The following is a 21,524-nucleotide window of genomic DNA, read 5'->3' as shown; positions in this document are numbered from 1 at the left end:
GAAGATCAAGTTGTTGATTTCAAGCTTCAATTGACATAAACTAAAAACAAATTCAATGTTGTGAAACTTTTGAAGATTACCAATAGAGACTCAAAGAAAGGTGAGAAGGATGATTTTCTAACATCCAAGAAGCATTTGAAAAAGATGAAAATTCACAAAAAAAAATTGGGATTTTTGCATATATATATATATATATATATATATATATATATATATATATATATATATATATATATATATATATATATATATATATATATATATATATATATATATATATATATATATATATATATATATATATATATATATATATATATATATAGTTGATGTACAACTTATAGGTAGTCGGGCTTTTAGATATAACTTTTTTTTATAATAAAAGTATAATGAATGAAAAATTGCTAAGTTTTACTACTATGATATGCTTATGTTCTCAATTTGATTATACTTTAGCATAAGTTTTAAATGATGGAATTCAGTATTCAAGTTTTAAACTTGTATTATCATTTTAGAAGATAAAATTTGAGAATAATTGTTAATTTTTTATAATGTTAAAAATTAAAGTAAAAAATGAGAAAATTTTAAGAAAGGTTAAATTTAAAAGAGATTATATTCTTAATATAAAGGCTAAATATATTTTTAGTCTCTAAATTTAGATATAAAATTAAAATTCTTTTATATTTTAAATTTTGATACATTTTAATTTTTTCAAACTTAAAAAATAAATATATATAATCATTTATTTTATTAACATTACTTTTTTTATATTAATTATGTTACACTGACATTTAATTTTTTTAAATAATATAAATAACTTAAATATTAACCTTAAATGACATTTAACATATTAAAAAGTTTTCATAAAATTAGGTTAAAAAATTTAGGTTTATTTATTTTTAAAATTTGATGATGAAACTATTGAAACATAAAACAAATTCTAATTTGATATCAAAATTTAAGAATTAAAATTATCCATAAAGTAATTTTTCATTTATGGTTTACTCAAGTGATAGTTTATGTTTTTTTAATATATATTTATTGATCAAAGTATAATATAACAGGGGTGATTATTTATGTTTTTGTAATATAAGTTTCATATTATTGCATAAATAGTATCATAAAATATCTGCTTATATTTTTTAAATACAGTTTATGGCTATTACGTGATAAACAAGATACTAATTTCTTGTCTTTTTAATACAATTGAATGTCCAAGTTATACTAAAGTTTCATAATTGAATTTAGTAAAGTGTGATACTATATAAGGAAGTGTTCAAAATAAAAAAATAAAAAATATATAAAAAAAAGATAAATAACGCTTGTGAAAAAACTCTTAAGTGAATTACTTTTAAAAAGTTGACTGCAACGCATAGTACTGTCCAATCTCACGCGTGACCCTGACAGCAACTACCATGCGCTAGAACGTCATCACCAAATTAACTTATGAGAAGAAGAAACGATATTAATATAATTTATTTTCACAATTTTTACTTTATTCTTATGTAAATTTTAGTTAAATAATTTTATTATTTAACAAAATATCTAAGTAGGTAATATATTCAAGAGAAGAAGTAGTGTTTTCATTATTATTCTAATAAAAAAACTACAGTTAACTAAAAAAAGGCGCAATTTTTGTAAAATCCAAATAAGTTATGAAAATGAAATTAAAAAAAAAACAATATCTAATGGTGGGCACCTTTCAGTGCTTTAAAAATATATCTAATGGTCACATAATAAATTTATTGTTTTGAAAATAAAGCAACTGAGACAAAATTATTCAAAAGATGTATAAGGACTTCAAAACACACTTTTTTTTTTAATATCTTAGTAAGAGAGCTTTTTTTTAATATCTTAGTAAGAGAGGGTAGTAGTTTGGTTTAATACCTATTTTGGTTTCTCGATTTGTAGGATGTGTTTAAAGTTGTTCTTTTTTTTATTTTCAAAAGTTCACTAACGTTCTATATTTTACAAAAAAACGGTTTAGGTTAGTCCTAACTTGATGACTTGTACAATTATTATTGATATGGCACTATGAGGTCATTTGATGGCAATGAAAAGATGCCATGTGGCAGATCCCTTTCCACCCAAGGTTAGGGTTTCACAATTGCAGCATCCATTTTCTTCCTCTTCAGCATTGACACCAATTTCTTCTGATTTTCTTCCACCATCAACAACATTATGGCTAAAGTTGTCTTGAGGTTTGTCATTTCATTCTCCAGAATGACAATCTTAACATCCATTTTTTAATGTGACATTCATCTACCCCTTTCCTAAAATTCTGATCCCTTTCCTCCAGACTTCCCCTCTCAACAAATCCAATAGATCGGAAAAGTTTGATGCAATCAAAAAGCGGTATAGGTAATAACACAAAAATCATTAAATGAAATAAAGAAAATGGTGGGTATTGTTTTTGTAAAGAACAAAATTATAGTGGAGAAACCCTTCTACAACAATCAACCGCCAAGCTCCTACAAAGAACTACTGCCCCACCTAAAATAAACATGTTTAATTTCCACCCAGAGGACTTGCTACTTTGATTGCATTATCTAATAACACAAGACCCTCTTTCCTTGCTTTGTTAAAAAGTGTGAGCGAAATTAAATAAAAAAATCCAGAAACAGAAACCCTAAATTGCATCTTCTTCCTCGCGAGTTCATCGTTCTCGCGCAACCTGCAAATGCACGAAACTCATTCTCCTCACAAGTGTCGCCATCAACCTGCATCCAAAATAAAACCAGAAACTCATTTACATCGCGAGGACCAAATCGTAGTGCCATGGCATTCTCCTTTGCGTAGCAATCGCGCCGCCGTTGTGAATACCTAAATCGTGCTTCCACAACAATTCGTGGTAGAACCTCCAGTTGCAGAGAAAGCCCTTGCCCATTCTGCAATTGTGAAACCGTAAATTTGGATGGAAAGGGATCTGCCATGTAGCGTCTTCTCATTGGCTTCAAATGACCTCACAGTGCCACGTCAATAATAATTGTGCACGTCATTAAGTTTTTTCCAGCGGAGCAAGTCTGTCGTTAGCCTTTTTAACGCCGTAAGCAAAAAGAACTAATGTAAACCATTTTTGAAAAATATATAACCTTAGTGAACTTAAAAAAGAAAGGAGGACAACTTTAAATACACCATACAAACCGAGAGATCAAAATAGGTATTGAACCTAGTAGTTTTGGGTAAAACTCAAATAAAATATATATTTTTTAATATGGAGAGTGAAAAAAAATAAAATTTAGAGGATAAGACTAAAAATTTTATGGTATTTTCCAAATTTGAGCACGTATGATAAAAAAATATTCAAAAACATGGGAAAATAGAATAAACGAATTTAAACTGAATCAAGTTTATGTAAAAATGAAGTGCGCTTTAGTCCTTTAAATGTCTTCCTGTCAATTCTTATGCAGTAATATTGGCTGTAGTAAGAAAAAATTCGTAGCATGGACTGAAAAGATAAAACTTAAGTTGGGCTTTTGTTTTTTACACGTTCGTAATTTCTTCTTCACCTCCCTATTGGAGCGGGACGGGGAATATAATTTTTAACATCTAAAACTATTATTTAGAATGCATTAAAAAAATATAAAATTATATATTCCACCGATAATTAGAAAAAAATTGTAGAAATTCTCTTCTTTATGAAACTATTTTGGTTCAATTTATGAGCTTTTTTTAAAATATTTTATTTTTATATGCAAACTAAATTAATATTTAAAAAATTATTTAATATCAATTATTTAATACTGAATTAAAAAAAAATTAAAATAAAAATACATCAGTACTAATTTGCTCGATACTAAATTATTTTAACTTAAAATTAATGATGAATTAATATCAACTTAATCGACACTGCATACAGCTAACTTTCAAAAGTCAATGTTACATACAACTAACCTTCAATGTTAATGATTTAACATCTATAATTTTTAAAGTGTACGGTTTTTGAGGTAAATCCGATACTATTAACTAATTAGCGTTAACTTTTATTTATTAACATTTATTTTCAACCAACACAAAATATTTATTTATTTTATAACAAATTATATTGGAACACGATGAGTCATAAATAAATTATATTGTTTTACAAAAAAAATCAGAATAACTTAGACAAAGTAAAAAATATAACTCTTTTAAATATTTTAAACAAAAGTTAATTATGTTTTTAGTTTTTAAATTTTAACACAAAATTAAAATTTGTTTATATTTTAAGCATTGATACATGTTGGTTTTTAAACTTTAAAAATGAATAAGTAAAATTCTTTTAACTCAATAACTTTAAATATTTTTACGTATCAAATAAGATTCATATTAGTATGTCATTTATATTATTTGATACTTTTCTGTTTTAATGTCAACTGTCTTTTAATAAGTCAAAAAATTAATATAATTAAATTAAAAATAATATATAATTTTATTTTTATTTTAAAGTTTGAAGATAAAAAACATAAATAAATTTGAATTTAATAATAAACTTTAAAGATTAAAAACATATTTAACATTTTAACTAGTTTTGTAAAGAACGATTTCTATTAATTGAATTAAAAATAAGTTTTTGTTATGAATTGGTGTTATCTCGACGACGTGGGATTTCCAACCTGCAATAAAATTACCAAATCAAACTATTGCTTTTGCAAAATTCACTGGCACCGGTCATCTTGGATCTTTAACTCTCAAAAGTGCTCCTAACAAAATGGCTTATTTTACGTACAACAATTCTCAGTTGTGGTATCTCTGCTTAGGTCATAGCTCTCATAAAGTGTTGAAACATTTGTCTTCCACATATAATGATATTACGTTTCAGTCTTTACCTCCATGAGACACTTGCCATTTTGCAAACCAAACGAAATTACCTCTTTTTTGCACAGTTTTCAATTTTTTTTGAATTAATCCATGTAGATATATAGGGTCCTGTTTCTCATACTTCTATTGATGGTTTTCAATATGTTTTGATGATTGGACACATTTTTTACCTGATAAGTCTATTAAAAGTATCCTACCATCTTTTGTTCAACTAATAGAAACGCAACTTTCTGTCAAACTTCAGAAAATCTGTTCAGATAATGGAAGAGAATTTTGTTGATAAATGATGCATCTTTGACTTCTGATCAATTTCCAGCCACTGAATCTATTGCACGAGTACACTAGAGTAAGAAAGCCTCCCTCATATCTAGCTGACTATCACTGTAATACTGTTTCATCTCATATATCTTCTTCTTCTACTGTTCTGTATCCTATGGATTCTTACTTATCTTACTCCTAATCATATTGCTTTTTGTCTTTCGGTACAATTGATCCAACTTCCTACAAAGAGGCAAGTCAACTTGAAAGTTGGAGGAAGGCAATGATGGTCGAATTACAAGCTCTTGAACAGAGATTTAGCCATGTCCATTTCTATGCCCTTTGCAGTTTTTTGTGACAATCAATAATTATAAATTACTAAATTTCCATATGAGATACTTAAGTTTGTAAATTGTAGTTGTTCCAAAATGATTATAGTAGAAGACTATGCCATGTGCTTTTGGTCAGTGTCTTGAAGAAAAGCAAATAGATTTTGTTCAATAATGTATAACTGTTCCCCAGAAGCATGAATGCTGTATAAGTGCAAAGTGAAGACATGCCCAATAATTATTACCCACATCCCATGACCTAGTTCCATGCTAACACCAAACCCTAGGACCACCATAACCTAACACCTAAAAAACACACTCAAATCATGACCTTAAAGTATCAAATACACTACTCACCTTATCTCTTTGCAATTACTTTGTTTGTCACTACTACCTTGTTGGTTTTTCTTCTCATACACTAATGCAGCAACAACAACAACCATGTTTACTAACAATACTCATCGTGTTGGTATATTAAATGAGAAATCTCATTATAGATATGTATTAGTTATCAAATGATTATTTTATTTTTATAACGTTGTCATTTTTTTTAGTGAGGTGTGTTCGTGGGAGGGGATTTCGAGAGAAGATTTTTGGATAAACAAAAAAAACTTTAAAATAAAAACAGTTATAGTTGAATTCAAATAAAAATCTAGCTTTAAGTTTAACTGAATCTTTAATATTTTGTTATCATGTAATATTATTTAGTTTTTGGGAATTGTTATCTGTATTATTTTAAGATGTGTACATATCTTAATATTTATAAGGTGTAGTTGTAAAAGTTGATAAATTTAAGAATATATGATAATTTATTATTTAATAGTTTTTTAAATATATGATAATTTGTTTTTTAACACCTCAGCGAGCATTGCCTAACGAATGTATCATTTGGCGTTCTATCTAAATTTTAACATTTTTTCAGTCTTACCCAAAAGGGACAGTGACTCGCGAGTGTCGTCTAATAACGTATAAAAAAATAATAAATATATTAGTTTGGTGTTAAAGATTTTTACTTATGTTTTTCTCTCACTACCAAATCAAGAAGGTATCATCGAGTTCTAAAATATGTGTGGAGTTCTTTTTATATAATTGCATAAACTTCCAAATACATTAGTTGAATCCTTTGATATAATGGGTGTTCTTACTCATTTCTTATTATCAAAATAAGTATATTTAGTTTAAATTTTTATCTCATCTAGAATCAATTGACTTAGTTGATATATCTCAAAAATTTATACTCACAACAATTCAAACCTCCCGTAAATAAAAAAACTTAAGAGAAATTCTTAGATGGTAAATTATTGAATACACTATATTCTTTCAAAATTTTAACAAAAAATAACCAACATCATCACAACATTCATCCACACCACAATATCACATAATATTAGAAAAAAAGTATAAACTTTACTAATTTTTCTTACTTAGACTCGAACTTCTATCTTTACTAAGTTTCATAAATTTAACTCTTCACAAGATATTTTATATAGATAAATAAAATTCAAATAAATTATCTGAACACATACTAATGATCATTAATAAATAGAGATTTATCTTGAATATAAAAGAGTCTCGTGTAATAACGTCTTCCATCACATGCAATCATATCACCAAACTAGTTCAAGAAAACTCGTGACATATTCTAGGTAGCTAGTTCATATTCCAATTACATTTTTTATATATTTAGAATTAGTTTTGTAATTAAACTTACCAAAAAGTGCATATTGGTGAAATTATAGATTAAAAATATATTTAAACCAATAATTACGAATAGGCTTAAGTGAAGTTGTTTTTAGATGTAATTATTTTTTAATGAGAATAGAAGTTCAAAAAAAAGATATTTCCATTATTATGCACAAAGTTTCCTTTTTTTTTAATATTAGTGATATATTCTGGATTCTTACCATCAATGATAAAGAAATTAGTCCTTGTTTTTATATGATCCTGATAACTTTCTCTAACGGAGAGTTTTAGAAAATCTAAAACTTAAAAGTCATTGAAAGAAATTTATGGATGAAACTGGTTAAAACAAAAACTTACGAAGATATGAACTTGACTTTACCCTTATTTTAGCTTTTGAAAATCAATTTTCTTGTCTAGATTCATTGTACCAAGGTTCCAAAAGGGACATAAATTATTATTATTATGCTTCAATCGAACCCTTTTCACACAGTCTATGCATTGGTAAACTTGGATGGTTACCACAGTTTATCACTGTCTTCATCTGGTGATGGAAGCAATGAATATCTTCCATAACCCGACAAAGCTTGGTTACGCCTATAGAGTTGCTTATACGACTAAAACGTTATTTGGGTCCACCAATGATGTTGAGGACAACATAATATCTCGAAAACCACGTCAGGGAACACATCATCAACCTTTTAAAAATCAATAAATAATACACTCATGAATAATGCCTATTTATTAAAAATCATCTTTGACAAAACTATACTTTTATCTTTTTTATAACAAACATTTTCGTATTTTATTTTTTATAATGGAATGTGATTTTGAATGTTATTACAATATGAAATTTGTATTATTATATTCATCTACATGTGTAAACTCTAACTATATGTAAATATATAAAACTCAATATAAAATTATAAATTAGTTAAAATCATTAATCCGATACTAATTTATCTAAAAAGGTATCCATTTCATTAATTTCGAAACCTCCCAACCATCTTGCATACATCATTATTGGTCCATATGATTATTTTTTCACGTAACTTTCATAATGTTCATGATTTTGTTTTTAACCAATTAAAAAATAGAATATTAGATCATTGGTTAACCCAATTTAAAAGATAAAAAGGATCATACTATAGAAATAAAAAATGATTCTTAAGATAAAATAGGGACAAAAAACTATAATCCACTCAAATTTAAAAATATCTCAGACTCAAAGATAGAAGGTGTCCTAGCGTGGTCCCAAGATACTTCAGATTTGTTGAATACAAATACAGCGTATTTCCATTGAAGATTCCGCAAGAGTGGGAGAGATCAACAGAAAAGAGAGTAAAACACATGGCGCGGTTTTCAGTGGTGTGGTGCGCGGTGGCGGTGCTATTGTGCGCCGTGGCGAGCGGGTCATGGTTGGAGGATGCGAATCCGATTCGGATGGTGTCGGACGTGGAGGGGCAGGTGATTCAGGTGATAGGTCAGTGCCGGAGCGCGGTGTCGTTTGCTCGGTTCGTTGGGAGGTTCGGGAAGAGTTACCAGAACGAGGAAGAGATGAAGCGGAGGTACGATATATTCTCGCGAAACCTCAGGTTCATCCGCGCCCACAACAAGAAACGTTTGCCCTACACTCTCTCCGTTAATCGTATGTGTCACTCACTCACTCAATCTTCGCTTGCTGTTGCTTTTACCCTTTTTGCCGTTTGATTTTTATCAGATTTGATCGGATTCCCATAGTTAATCATGCTTCTCACTGACTCAGTGTTATTATCAAGTTTTTGATGCTTTACTTATCACTTACTTTTGTTTTGTTTTTTAAATTAATTAAGTTTATAGAAATCTGGATTTGATTATTTTCAAGTTTCTGTTAAATAATTTTTTTCTACATCCAAAATATTTCTTTTTCTGATTTCATTCAAGTTGTTTCATTTTTGTCAAATTATGTTTCCATTTTTAAGCATCTAATCTCTTTCTTCTTTTATGTTTCTCTAACGAACTCTATTTTAAAAAGATTAAAAAGTAAGTTAATCGATGAGCAAAGTAAGTAAAATCAGAAAGAACAATAACTTTGAGTGATGATAAACTCAAACAACAAATTACTTAAAAAAAAAGAAAAAGAAAAATGTTTACAGCATTCAATAAGATAATTTTTTGTATAGATTTAATTGAAAATATTTGCAGTTAAAGTTTCTTAAAGCTTAATTAACTTTAAAAAAATAGTGAGTTGTATTGTAACAGTTTATTTTAAATGTTATTTTTTTATTAATAGTATAAAAATAAACTTTATAAAATAAATTAAAAATAAATTTTTAAACATTAACTAATAAATATAAATATTTTATTTTTGAAGAACAAGTAGATTGATCCGTCGGACTCACTAGTGGATCCATAATTTTGGAGTAATAATAGAAGAAATATTACTCGTTTACTAAGAAATCTTTAGCATAATCATCCTAAAAGTTAGAAATAAAATAATGGATGACTTTATCTCCAAAGGGTTATTCGGGAACAATATAATTTTATTTTTTATTTTAAATTACAGTACAAAAATACTTGGCAACAAAACACGTAAGAATACTATCTAAATTAAAAGTTTGTGGAAACAAACTACAACAGTTCGAGACGACACTTTTGTACATCACACTTTAGACGAATTTTTTATAAGTTATTTTTAATAGAGAAAAATAAAAAGGGAAAATTAGGATTGGTTACTTCGTCAACAAATTAGTTTATACAGTAATTAACTGTAGAAACTTAATTCTATAATTTTTCTAATTTTTTTAATTTGGAAATAAGCTAATTTTAATTTATAAAAAAAAATTCGTATTGCTTAGTTTTTTTCGTACTGTTTCTTTCTAAAAGGGCTTAAGAAGAAACTCTCTGGAACAGGCCCAAATTAGATCAATGTACTTGTGCCATTGGTTGAGTTTGATAAGTCAAGTTGACTAGTAGGTTGAACTAATTATCCAAGAGCTAGGTTAAACTCACTTTGCCACGAAATCATATTTATTTAACATTAGTGGAAACATAGTAATGCTTGGTGTCTGTTTTTTGATTATCTTATCTTATTCTGCTGATTTAAAACTTAATTTTTGTTATAATTTTTATTATTTTACATATTAATGTACATTAATTTTAATTTTAATATGTTTTTTCTATATATTTATTTAATATAGACACTTAATTCTCTAGTACAGAAAAAGAATATAGATACTTCTGTGATTCATCACATTTTAATGGTATTTTGCTATTGTTTTTTTTTATTTTTATTTATACCTGGTGTATATCACTATAATTATATAAATATTTTAAATTGGTTTAATTTTTTTTAATTTGAATCTTCTGTTTATTTCAGTTTTATATATTGCATTATAATTATGTCATATTTTATAATTTGTCTTTTCTTTGACATGTTTAACTGTTTATGCTTTCTGAATTTCAAATTGTGTTTAAAATGAAATAAATAGCATGTTTGGTTCGAAACATGCTTTGACGTTATTTATTTGTCTTATGAATCAGATTTTGCTGATTGGACTTGGGAGGAATTCCAAACACACAGACTAGGTGCTGCTCAAAATTGCTCTGCCACTCTTAAAGGCAACCACAAGCTTACCGATGCTGTTCTTCCTCCAGTGGTACGTTTTCAAAATTCTACTTAACTGTACTGTTCCATACAACATAAGTTTGGCAACACCTCTCGTGTTCACTGTCAATCCCTTTTTAACACATCACATAAATGTTTGACTAAAGAGGTACGTGTGGCAGTTAATAATGATAATGTTGGAAACTAAAAGCACAATCATTCGAAAACAACATATTAAGAATAAATTGACTGATGTTCGTGACTTGAAAAACTAATTTGATGTATTGTTTTTTTTTTCATCCTATATTCACTAATGAAAAAAAAAATTAATTCTTGAACATTTGTTTTTGAGATATAAAGTTGTGTCTTTTTTATTCAATACCTTTTGCCATAATGTTTAAACGATACTGTGTAGCATCATTACTCAGATTTTTATTTCATTGGTCATGTGTTCAGAAAGACTGGAGGCAAGAAAATATAGTGAGCGCAGTTAAAGACCAAGGCAGCTGCGGATCATGCTGGACATTCAGGTAGGTTACTTTGGGACCCTGAAACACTCTTTGGAATGAACAACGAGTAAGGTACAGCTTTTAATTTGTGATGATTCTAACCATGATATCTGCATAATGCAGCACAACCGGGGCTTTAGAAGCAGCCTATGCACAAGCGCATGGAAAGAGTATCTCTCTTTCTGAGCAGCAACTAGTGGATTGTGCTGGTCATTTCAACAACTTTGGCTGTAATGGTGGGTTGCCATCACAAGCCTTTGAGTACATTAAATACAATGGTGGGCTTGACACAGAGGAAGCATATCCTTACACGGGAAAAGACGGTGTCTGCAAATTTTCAGCTGAAAATGTTGGGATTCGAGTCCTTGATTCTGTCAACATCACCTTGGTACTCACTTCTCTGATTTTGCTTCAATTTTTTTGATTCCTATGTCCATGGCTTAACACCAGTGACAAAAACAACTTTTTATTTATTTCAAAAAAATTGACATCAGTATTAGTGTTGAAAATGCAATTTTTGTTACTAATGCATTAATTTCTTGCAGTGCGGAATCAAATCTATCATGGTCTCACGCCTAGATGGTGTTTACATTAATTTTTTTAATTTATTTTATCCTATGCTTTGACTACAGGGTGCTGAGGATGAATTAAAACATGCAGTTGCATTTGTTCGACCAGTTAGTGTGGCCTTTGAGGTTGTTAATGGGTTCCGATTCTATGAGAAAGGAGTTTACACCAGTGACACTTGCGGTACCACTCCCCTGGTGAGTCCTACAAATGATTACCAGGCTTTAGATAGTCAAGAAAAGAAAAAAAAATGTCTACTAAAATCTTCAAAACATTGTTTGCTACAAGTTTAGGCTTTTTGACAATTTCTATCCAATATATGGTATGTTGTTTTTCGTAACTTACCATGTACTAGTAGCATCTCAAATGTTAGTTATTGTTTTGATTTGTTCCAAGTTGTTCTCTTCGTTACCTTGTATCTTGCACGCCCATTTTAGTAATTAAAATGATGCCAAAATCCGAATTTGCTTGGCAGGATGTGAACCATGCTGTTCTTGCTGTTGGGTATGGAGTTGAAAATGGTGTCCCATATTGGCTCATTAAAAACTCATGGGGAGAATCTTGGGGTGACAATGGCTACTTCAAGATGGAATTGGGGAAGAACATGTGCGGTGAGTATCCATTAAAGCTCAGTTCTAAATAAGAAAACCCCTACAGACCATGCCCCAACGAAAACCAAACTTAAAATGACCTCAATCAATTGTAATTTAAAACAAGTGAACAATTGAAAATCTGGGTTTGTAATGATGAACTGATTTTGTTAATTGTTCATTTTCAGGTGTTGCAACTTGTGCTTCTTATCCAATTGTGGCCTAAATTGCATAACAAAATGGTCCCTAGTCTACCACCTCGCTTGCCATGCGTCAAAGTTTAGAGCATCTGATGCCCGTATTAATGATTAAAGATACGTGCCATTGTATAAAGAAAATTACTGCTAGTTGTGTTGGCACGATATAAAATAAGCTAGAAGTTGTTGTAAATGCTTAAGAATATCATGCACTGGATCGTGTGTATCACATACTTGATAATGATCATAAATTGTTAGTTATCATAAAAATTGCTGCAAAAGCTGTTTTTAATGGCAAAATAAAAAGAGAGGAATGAAAAATATGTATGTAATATAAACACTTACCAAACTTTTGATCGTTTGCTAATATCAACAGCCTATTTTCTTATTAAGAGCTTGAGAAATCATCACTAACATTATTATAAGAAAATCTCTACTCATTAATTTCGAAAAAGACATGGTTTGACATAAATAATAAACAAGAATAAACACTCAATTAAGATCCTCGTCAAGTTTATCCCGAGTTGGTTTTGGTTCATTTAATTTCTCATGTGATATCCTACTTTAAATCGTATAAACTTAGTTCTAGGAAGAATGAAAATGTAAGGAAAAATTATATTGGTATAATATTTGATCTTTTTCTATTAGATATCTCATATGTACATGTCTTGATTTAAATTAAAGTTAGTCGAGTAATATTCTTAGGAAAAAGATGTCTCAGGTGGAATGATAATTTAAATTATCTTAGGCGTTAATGGTAGGAACATGTTTGTGTTAAAACGACTCTTCAATTTTAAGTTTGTTAAATAATTGTCAATTTACTCTCATGAGATATATTGTCCATTTTAGAATCTGTATAATTACACTTTTATCTTTAAAAGATGTCATAGAAAAAATGAAAAGAACTATAAAACTATTAGGCATGATAAGTACAATACACATTTTAAAGTTAATTAAAAGAAGCTTAAGAAGGTATTTTTGATCATTTCCTAACCAAACAGGTTTCTAATAGATTAAAAAATATATCATTGGAAACGTTCTATAGTATTATTTTTGTTTATATCATATAACTATTTAAACTTATAAATATCACGTGAAAATATTATGTGGTTGATCTCATAACTTGATAGACTCCACTTAATTCTAATAATGCAAAAAATTATCATGTGAGAAAATCTGTCCTAGCAATAATAACGTTAAAAATATCACAAATGAAATTATTATTTTTACTTAATGTACTGGAAAAACTCTAGACAAAAGGAACATAATTATATATTTAAGCAAGTAAGAAAATAAAGCAGTGAAACAAACATAATTAATAATTTATTTATTTATTTTTAAAAAAGTTGTATTAGGTAAGCACGAGAACGTTAGAGTTTGTTTTGGCGAGCAGGGGATCGGAGAACCTCCGTTACTGAACCCTGGAATCGAACCCTCTCTTCTCTTCTCCTCTGTCATGGCGACCGACAGAAACGCTTCTCCACCAGCCGCTTCGCCGGAGGACAACGCTCTGTGAGTCACTCCCGCACAATACTCCGATCACTCTTCATTTTCTGTTACGTAGTTCCGCGATGCATAACAAACATACTTCGATTTCGTTTTCGTAGCTTTCTCGATATTCTGCACGAGGCTCCCCTTTTTGCTCACCGCAAGCCTGCCAGGGTTATCGGCAGCGTCTTCTATTGCATAATATTGGCAAGTTCAATTCCTAATGGCTCGTTTCGCAACATGTTGTGGAGATTTTGATTGAATTCAATTTTGGCATTGATTGTGGTGTGAATTGCTTTTTTATTGGTTGGTTCCATTTTAGGCAGGTTATGCTGCTTTCGCCATTGGAGCTCAGTGGATATTTCTTCCCGTGCAAGGACTCATCTCTCCCGTGCTTTGTAGTTGTGATGTTCTTCTCTTGCTGTTGACAGGTTTGGAACTATCTCAATTAGGGTTTCTTGGTTATTATCTCTGGATAAGCTATCGCATTTTATGAACGAGTTGCTGAATGAATGCCTTTTGCTCTGGGTCTTAAGTTCTCTCTGCTTGTTTAAACGGTCTTTCTTTACTCGTTGCACTCAGTGTTGCTGCTTTGTCTCCACTGAGATCTCCAGAAGAATGCCACAATTTCCTTGTTATGTTGATATGGCTACTACTAGCTAGAGCGTAGTTGTAATTCACTTTTTTCGATCGATTGATTTTATATATGGTGTACAATTGTATTACGGTGAAAATCAAACATAAAACAGTATGGATGTTTTTGATAGACAAGCTAGTGATAAGGAGAAAACACTTATTACTTCACTAGTAATTTTCATTATAGCCATTTTGTCAAAGATTTGAACATGAGAATCAATAACCTTTCAAAATAAAGAGCGGTGGCTATGAATTTGACATTAATTTTTAACAAGATTTACTGGGAAAGAGGAAATAAATGAGAATGTTCAATCTGAAGCAATCACCTCCACCCTCAATGATAGAAGAAGTTAAGCCTGAGATTCATCCACTGTTTGTTGCATGCTTCACTTTGAGTACATTCATGTTTTAGGAGCCCAAATAAGATCCCTGTAGAATACTGATTTGTTATGCATTATATTGTACTAGTTAAAGCTGATTTTCAATGTAGCCATCGTGAGGTTTGTTGACCTAATAACTTTTCTATTGATTGATTTTATATGGTGTAAAATTGTATTTATGGTTTTGAAATATATTGGTGAATATAAAACATATCACAGTATGGATTTTGAGAGAGAAGTTACTGATAAGGACAATTATTTGGCTTCACAATTAATTTTCTCCACTGCCATCTTGTTCAAGATTTTGGACATGAGGGTGGATACCTCTTAGAGTGGATTTATGTCTAACTCAATCTTACAAAACTGAATTCTAAGAATACGTTTGCACCTATTTATATAATATAATTTAGCTATACCTTTAGTCGATGTGGAGTCTCAATAGATTCTGTCACACCTAATACTGGACATCTTCAACCTGAGACTAGATATTTGTGTGGTTTGATAGCAAGTAACATGATACCATTTCAATAGTTGATTTAGACATAATTCAATCCTAGAAAACCAATTTATAAGGTGACGTTTGCATCCATTATATATTATAATTTGGTTATATCTTTAGTTAATGTGAGATTTGCAACAATAATTTATACAAATAAATAGTGGTACCTCATGAATTTGATGACTACTTTATGACAAGATGATATGGGAAAGAGGAAGCAAGTGTGAATATACAATCTGAAACACCCCATCCAACCAAAGGAAAAAAGTGTTAATCCCAATCAACCGCTGTTAGCTGCATTGATTTTTAAGAGTCCAAACCAGATCCCTATAGAATACTGAACATTTTTTGTGTTAACACACCGTTACTAGTTAAAGATAAATTTTAATATAACCAACTTGAGGTTTGTTGATGTAATAGAATCTAAACTCAACTGGAGACAAAAGCTTTGGACTTTATATTTTTATTATGCTCATAGATACTAATGTATAAAGTTAACAATATTGCTTTTAGCTAATAAACATTAGTTTAATTTTACTAAGCATTATAACGTACAAGCTTCTTCAACTTTTACTCAATATTCTCTGTATACAGTTTTATTATATTTAATGGTCATATTTTTTCCGTTTCAGGAATCTTTCAACAATACCTGGTTTATCAAGTGCAGAAGATACGCTTGCAGGTAATTCTTTTAATGAATTTCGTTGTCACAATAGTTTCTGAAAGTTTTGCGATGACATTAGACCTATAAGACCATATAATTACCACTACAGAATTTGCTGCAAAGATCTATGAAAGTTTTGGTTGTTTCATGTTGTTTAATGTTTGAATGTATTTTCTTTCATCACCAACATGATTTTTCAGGGCTACTATAGTTTCAGCCAGAAGTTGAAATTTCTTGTGCGCATACCCTTTTACATTACAGCCTATGGTATGTATTTCAATGTTTAAACTTTTCTTTCGGATTATACTTAACATATGATGTCAATTGATGAATGTGTCATGACGTCAAGAACCGACTCAAGCCCAAAACATAAATTGTTTGGTGGATGCACGTGAATGTCTTGATATTTTTAACATTGTGGATGGTTTATATTGTTTGAGTTGCATAATGATAGTGTTGTCAACTATTCAATTTTATGTCAGGAACCGCTGCAATGCTACTTGTTATAGTCTGGAAACCTTACACTGGTTTCCTGTGTATCTCTGTAATATTGAGGTATATTCTCCATTTGGTTGTACTTTTTCATTTTAGATATTTTTTTAAGGCTAGATTAAATTGAATTAAAAAAATTAATATTGCAAGAGTATGCAACTTTTAAACATGAAGAACTACATCCTTAATCTGAATCTTGTCATCAATAATAGGTGCCAAGTACATGGAATTGACATTGAGGCTTTTTTGTCATCTTTGGTCAAATGAGTATGCTAAACTTAAAACCGTACCGTTTTAAGAGTGATTTATCTAGTAGATTAGATAGTGAGGTTCAATATATTTTAACTTGTAAATTTTCAAGCTGGAGTATATATATGCTTAGTATGAGACAGTGTTTGGTTGGCAGTTTGACTGTTGGACACATCACAGCATATAGCATGTATTTGTCTCCCTGTCTCCTTCCATTTGTTTAGATGAGTTCACAGTTGAACTTCTGGCATGGCCTCATACATTATTACGCTTATATCTTTGAAGGTTTGGTTTTTACCTAATGATAAATTATTCACCATCAAGCTCTTGTTCCATGTCATATTTCTTCACTCTGCCATTTTTCTCTTGCGATTGCTGGAAATTAGTTGCTCGCTGTTGTACTCTACTAAGATTTATTGTCTCATTTTGGTTGACTTAAAATTCTGCAGGATTATTATGGTAGTTGAAGCAGTATGTGCCGGATGCTTTATGAGTCTTTACATTGGTAAGTTTATGTAGTTTTATGGGAAGGAGGGGGGAAATGAAGCTACAAATTTCATTTTATGATTTGTTTATATTGATGGGACTAAGAGTGTGTTTGGTAATGCCAATAAGCTAGATACCAGCTAATAAGCTAGTTTGACTAACACAAAAAGTCTGTGGTACCTCAAATTAGTTCATTTTAGGAGCTTCTAGATTATAAGCTACAAGCTACTTCAGCTAGCTTGTAGTTTATTTAATTTCCCTTCATTATTATCATTTATATTTCAACACATTTCCTTGGTATGTTTGATTTTTTTTACCCGTTATTTTCTTTATTAGTTTGGGTTAATATAGGACTATTATAATTGAAAAGATATTGATTTTTTTTTAATTATTGCACTATTTTTAGTATTTGTTGGGTAACTTTTAAATTTTTTTACGTAGTTCAAATTAAAAAGGATTTAACTTATAAATTGAAGTAACTGATGTTTTATTTCATGATGTTCTGTGAAAATTACTTATAATGAAATTTGTAAAAGGAAACTTATTTAACAGTAGTTTAGATTGGGAAATAAAAAAAATTTAAACTAAATAAAAAATAAATTTGATTGGTGTTCATTAGATCAACTGCTTTAAATAAAATTACTTGTAAAAAAAAGCATATACATTTTTTAAAAGATAAATAGAAGCACTAATAAGTCAGATAAGAATTTATTTTTTTAAAAAATCTATAATTCTAAATACATAGTAATATTTTTGTCTGGAAAACACATTTTATTTTTATAATAAAACTTATATTCTTGTGTTCTTTTATGTCATTTTACATTTACAACTATTTTACCAAACACTTCTAATGGATTAAGTTAGCTTATCAGCGCGGAACTTATTAGCTAGCTTACCGTTAGAAAATAGCTTATAAAAGCTAGTTTCGTGAAACCAATACTAAAATATCGCAACAAAATATAAACAAATTTAATTACGTTTAGAGGGATATCTTGAACCTTCAGGTGCTACAACCCTTCTTTGGATAAAAACCTGGGAAAATGTATTGGTAGATAACTCAAATATAAGCAAATAGTTGTCATGTGTAGTGGATTTAAGTATGAGCAAAGTCTAACTAATTTCACCTTATTTAATGATATCATTCCTTTTTATTCATGATATCAATTTTCAACGAGGTATTTTACAAAATGGAAGTCATCTTTTAATAGATATCAGTGAAATTAAATTATATAAATGACTTTGATTACTTTGGAATTCATTATTTTTCCTTATATTTGAGTCCAAATGAATATTTCTTTTTTTTTTTTGTATTTTGATATATACTATTATATACAAAATTTAAAACATTCTTAAGAAATTTGTTTAGAAGGAATTGTAGGGATGTCTTGTGCCTTGGGCAGACTGCCCTCCATTGGATTAAAAAAACTGAAAACAATTTATTGCATTCCACTTGTGAACTATAATAATAATCTCTTTGTATGTAGTAGAAACATTACTAGTTTTATCTAACTATATTTTTGCTTAAAACAGGTTACATACACCAGTACAATTCATTAAACTCACACCCTGATGTTCTGAAGTCCTTGTATTCGCCACTACAACCATCGAGTTCTCTTGAGGGTCTAAGGCAAACATTTTTGTATTTTAGTTTCTTTTATGATTTACTTCGTGGCATAATATCTATGTTTGATTTTCAAACCCAAAAGTAAAAATCATAAATAAACTGTTCAGCAAAATAGTATTTCTGAATGCGTGATTTATGTTTGTCATTTATAAGATCACACCATGCCAATAACACATTCAAAATCGTGTCTGTAAACCTAAATTAAATTGTGGGTTCTTGATTGTTAAAGATGATATCTTGATGCAATAGGTACCATGATGGTAGGCTCTCTGATCAGCAAATGGCTTTGCTGCAATATCAGCGTGAAAATCTTCATTTTTTGAGCGAGGAGGTATACAAAGAATTGAAGCATTCTTTTACTATTTGGTTATATAAGCCTCTGAATGATACTTTCAGTGTAGACATTCAACCGATGATTTCATTTAATTAGTTCATCAACATTTGGTCTTGCAGATTCTTCGTTTACAAGAGTGTCTAAGCAAATATGAAGGAACCGATGATCGGAGCACACCACAGGTAATAATTAACAGATAAGAAAACCTTCCTCGTTGTTATCATAATTTTTAATTCATAAATTCTCATATTTTGTCAGTTTCAAGTTACAACGGACATGTGTCGTGGTTGTGTGTTGGTATAATATTCAATATAGTATTTTTTATAATCAGAGATTAGCAAGTTATGCAATAGGAAATATCTTTGCTGATTGCGTACAGTTGAAGTTCAATCTGAATTCTTATTGAGATGTAAACCAGTAGTATCCTGTCAATACCTATTTAATTCTGTACTTTATTCGAGTAGCATTCAGAATCCTCCCTGCTATAAAACAGTTTTTTGTGTTTCCCCTCACAACCATCCCAACTGCATTTCTTTTGACTTGAAAAGGAATTGTACTGGTGTTCCAACGTGAATCACGTCTTGAGGATTTCTACCCAGTTGGCGTTGTTAGAAATCAGAACGATGTTGCTAATACGATTTGTAATATAAGGAAGTTGCGGTTAAATAGCCCAGGATTCTCATCAGAAAATCTATACCTTGCTACAGGTTTTTGCTATTATAGGTTTAATGGTACTTACTATTTAATTCCTTTCTGGTACATCGACAATTATCCTAGGTAGTTTTTGCTTTTAATATTTGTGCTTCGTTACCTGTGGGTTTCTAATTTAATTTTTAACTAATTAGAATTCTTGAGTCAATGATCTGAGGCTGTGAGTAATACCTATTCTGTTGATAATATTATTGTACCTCGGTCGAATTTTGATCTTACTCTTGTCTAGTAATATCTTTGGTAGGATATCTATAATTGACGGACGTAGTTAATCTTCTTTCAATTAACTCTGGGCCTAATGGCTCCTTCATTTTCTTGGGAATCTAGTTGCAATGATTATAGTGGAGTTGAAGCCTATACTAAGGCTGGTCTCATGAAACTAGCTTGAATTCTGTTCCATTTGATGTTAGGCTAAATTACCATGAGCTAGGCTTGAATTTTAAGCAAATAACTTTTAACATAATTGTAAAGCAAAATATAGCTTAGCCTTGCGAAACTCATGAACTAGCTTGTCTAGTAAAAAGTTTTACCCTTGGATATTGTTATCAATAAATATTATTTGCTACCTTCATTCTTCTTTTCTTGGTGATAAATTGATTATCTTGCAGGTTGACCTTGCCCATCTTCTGGCAGTACGTGATCAAGAATTACGGACACTTTCTGCTGAGGTAATTCCTGTCTGTCAGTGCAGATAACTACAGCTACCGAATGAATATTTCTGTAATGCCTCGTATAATGATTAGTCATTTTATCCTTTCGGCAAATGTTGATGGTTAGTGTCCCCAAGTTTAGGCAGTCATCAGATATCATTGAACTCCACTTAAATGACTGTTAAAAAAATTTCAGATGAACCAAGTGCAATCTGAGTTGAGGCTTGCCCGGTCCTTGATTGCTGAAAGGGAATCAGAGATCCAACATTTTCGCACGACGAACAATCAGGTATCTTAGATGGTTTTACTAATATTAAAGGGATGTTATGTGCTTTGACTACAAGGTGCTTACGCTACAATTCTTGTTATAATAGTATGTTGAAGAGAACGAAAGACTACGAGCTATTTTAGGGGAATGGAGCACCCGAGCTGCCAAGGTATTATTCACAATTGCAATAAATACGAACTGTCTAAAAAATGCCTTTTCAGCTAAGACCGTTTTATTATGACAATTAAAGCTTGAGCGGGCACTGGAGGCTGAGCGGATGTCAACTCTTGAATTACAAAGGAAACTTTCAACGCTAAGAAGTCAATCATACACATCAGCAGAAGCCACCGAACCTGGAGCTTAATGATTAGCATTTAACCTTCTTCTCAGTTTAAATGAGTACGTAGTCGTCACACTATTGTAGAGGGATTCCATGTACATAAAGTAGTTCCAAATAGGGCTTTTTGTAATTTGATAGTGATGTAATTTGATTGCGTTATATTGTGCGCCATTGTGCTCTAACTTAC

At 30.1% G+C, this 21,524-nt stretch overlaps 2 protein-coding genes across 2 annotated transcripts; both read left to right on the top strand.

The window, feature by feature from the left end:
* The first annotated feature begins 8,308 nt into the window (after positions 1-8,308).
* Positions 8,309-12,786, top strand: LOC108330571 (pro-cathepsin H). The gene is made up of 7 exons (XM_017565059.2): positions 8,309-8,715; positions 10,590-10,705; positions 11,110-11,183; positions 11,286-11,550; positions 11,795-11,926; positions 12,205-12,340; positions 12,508-12,786. Exons 1-7 carry the CDS (start codon positions 8,418-8,420, stop codon positions 12,543-12,545), a joined length of 1,059 nt encoding a protein of 352 aa, XP_017420548.1. The 5' UTR covers positions 8,309-8,417; the 3' UTR covers positions 12,546-12,786.
* A 1,075-nt stretch (positions 12,787-13,861) lies between these two features.
* Positions 13,862-21,524, top strand: LOC108331660 (protein FIP1). The gene is made up of 14 exons (XM_052876303.1): positions 13,862-14,028; positions 14,124-14,215; positions 14,331-14,435; positions 16,152-16,201; positions 16,384-16,450; positions 16,666-16,738; positions 17,374-17,429; positions 18,941-19,037; positions 19,284-19,365; positions 19,488-19,550; positions 20,688-20,747; positions 20,926-21,018; positions 21,104-21,166; positions 21,248-21,524. The coding sequence occupies exons 1-14, from the start codon at positions 13,973-13,975 to the stop codon at positions 21,359-21,361; spliced, it is 1,071 nt and encodes a 356-aa protein (XP_052732263.1). The 5' UTR covers positions 13,862-13,972; the 3' UTR covers positions 21,362-21,524.

This window comes from Vigna angularis, chromosome 4 (genome assembly GCF_016808095.1).
Source record: "Vigna angularis cultivar LongXiaoDou No.4 chromosome 4, ASM1680809v1, whole genome shotgun sequence".
NCBI classification, from domain to species: Eukaryota; Viridiplantae; Streptophyta; class Magnoliopsida; order Fabales; family Fabaceae; genus Vigna; species Vigna angularis.
This window is presented reverse-complemented; position numbering and strand designations above follow the sequence as displayed.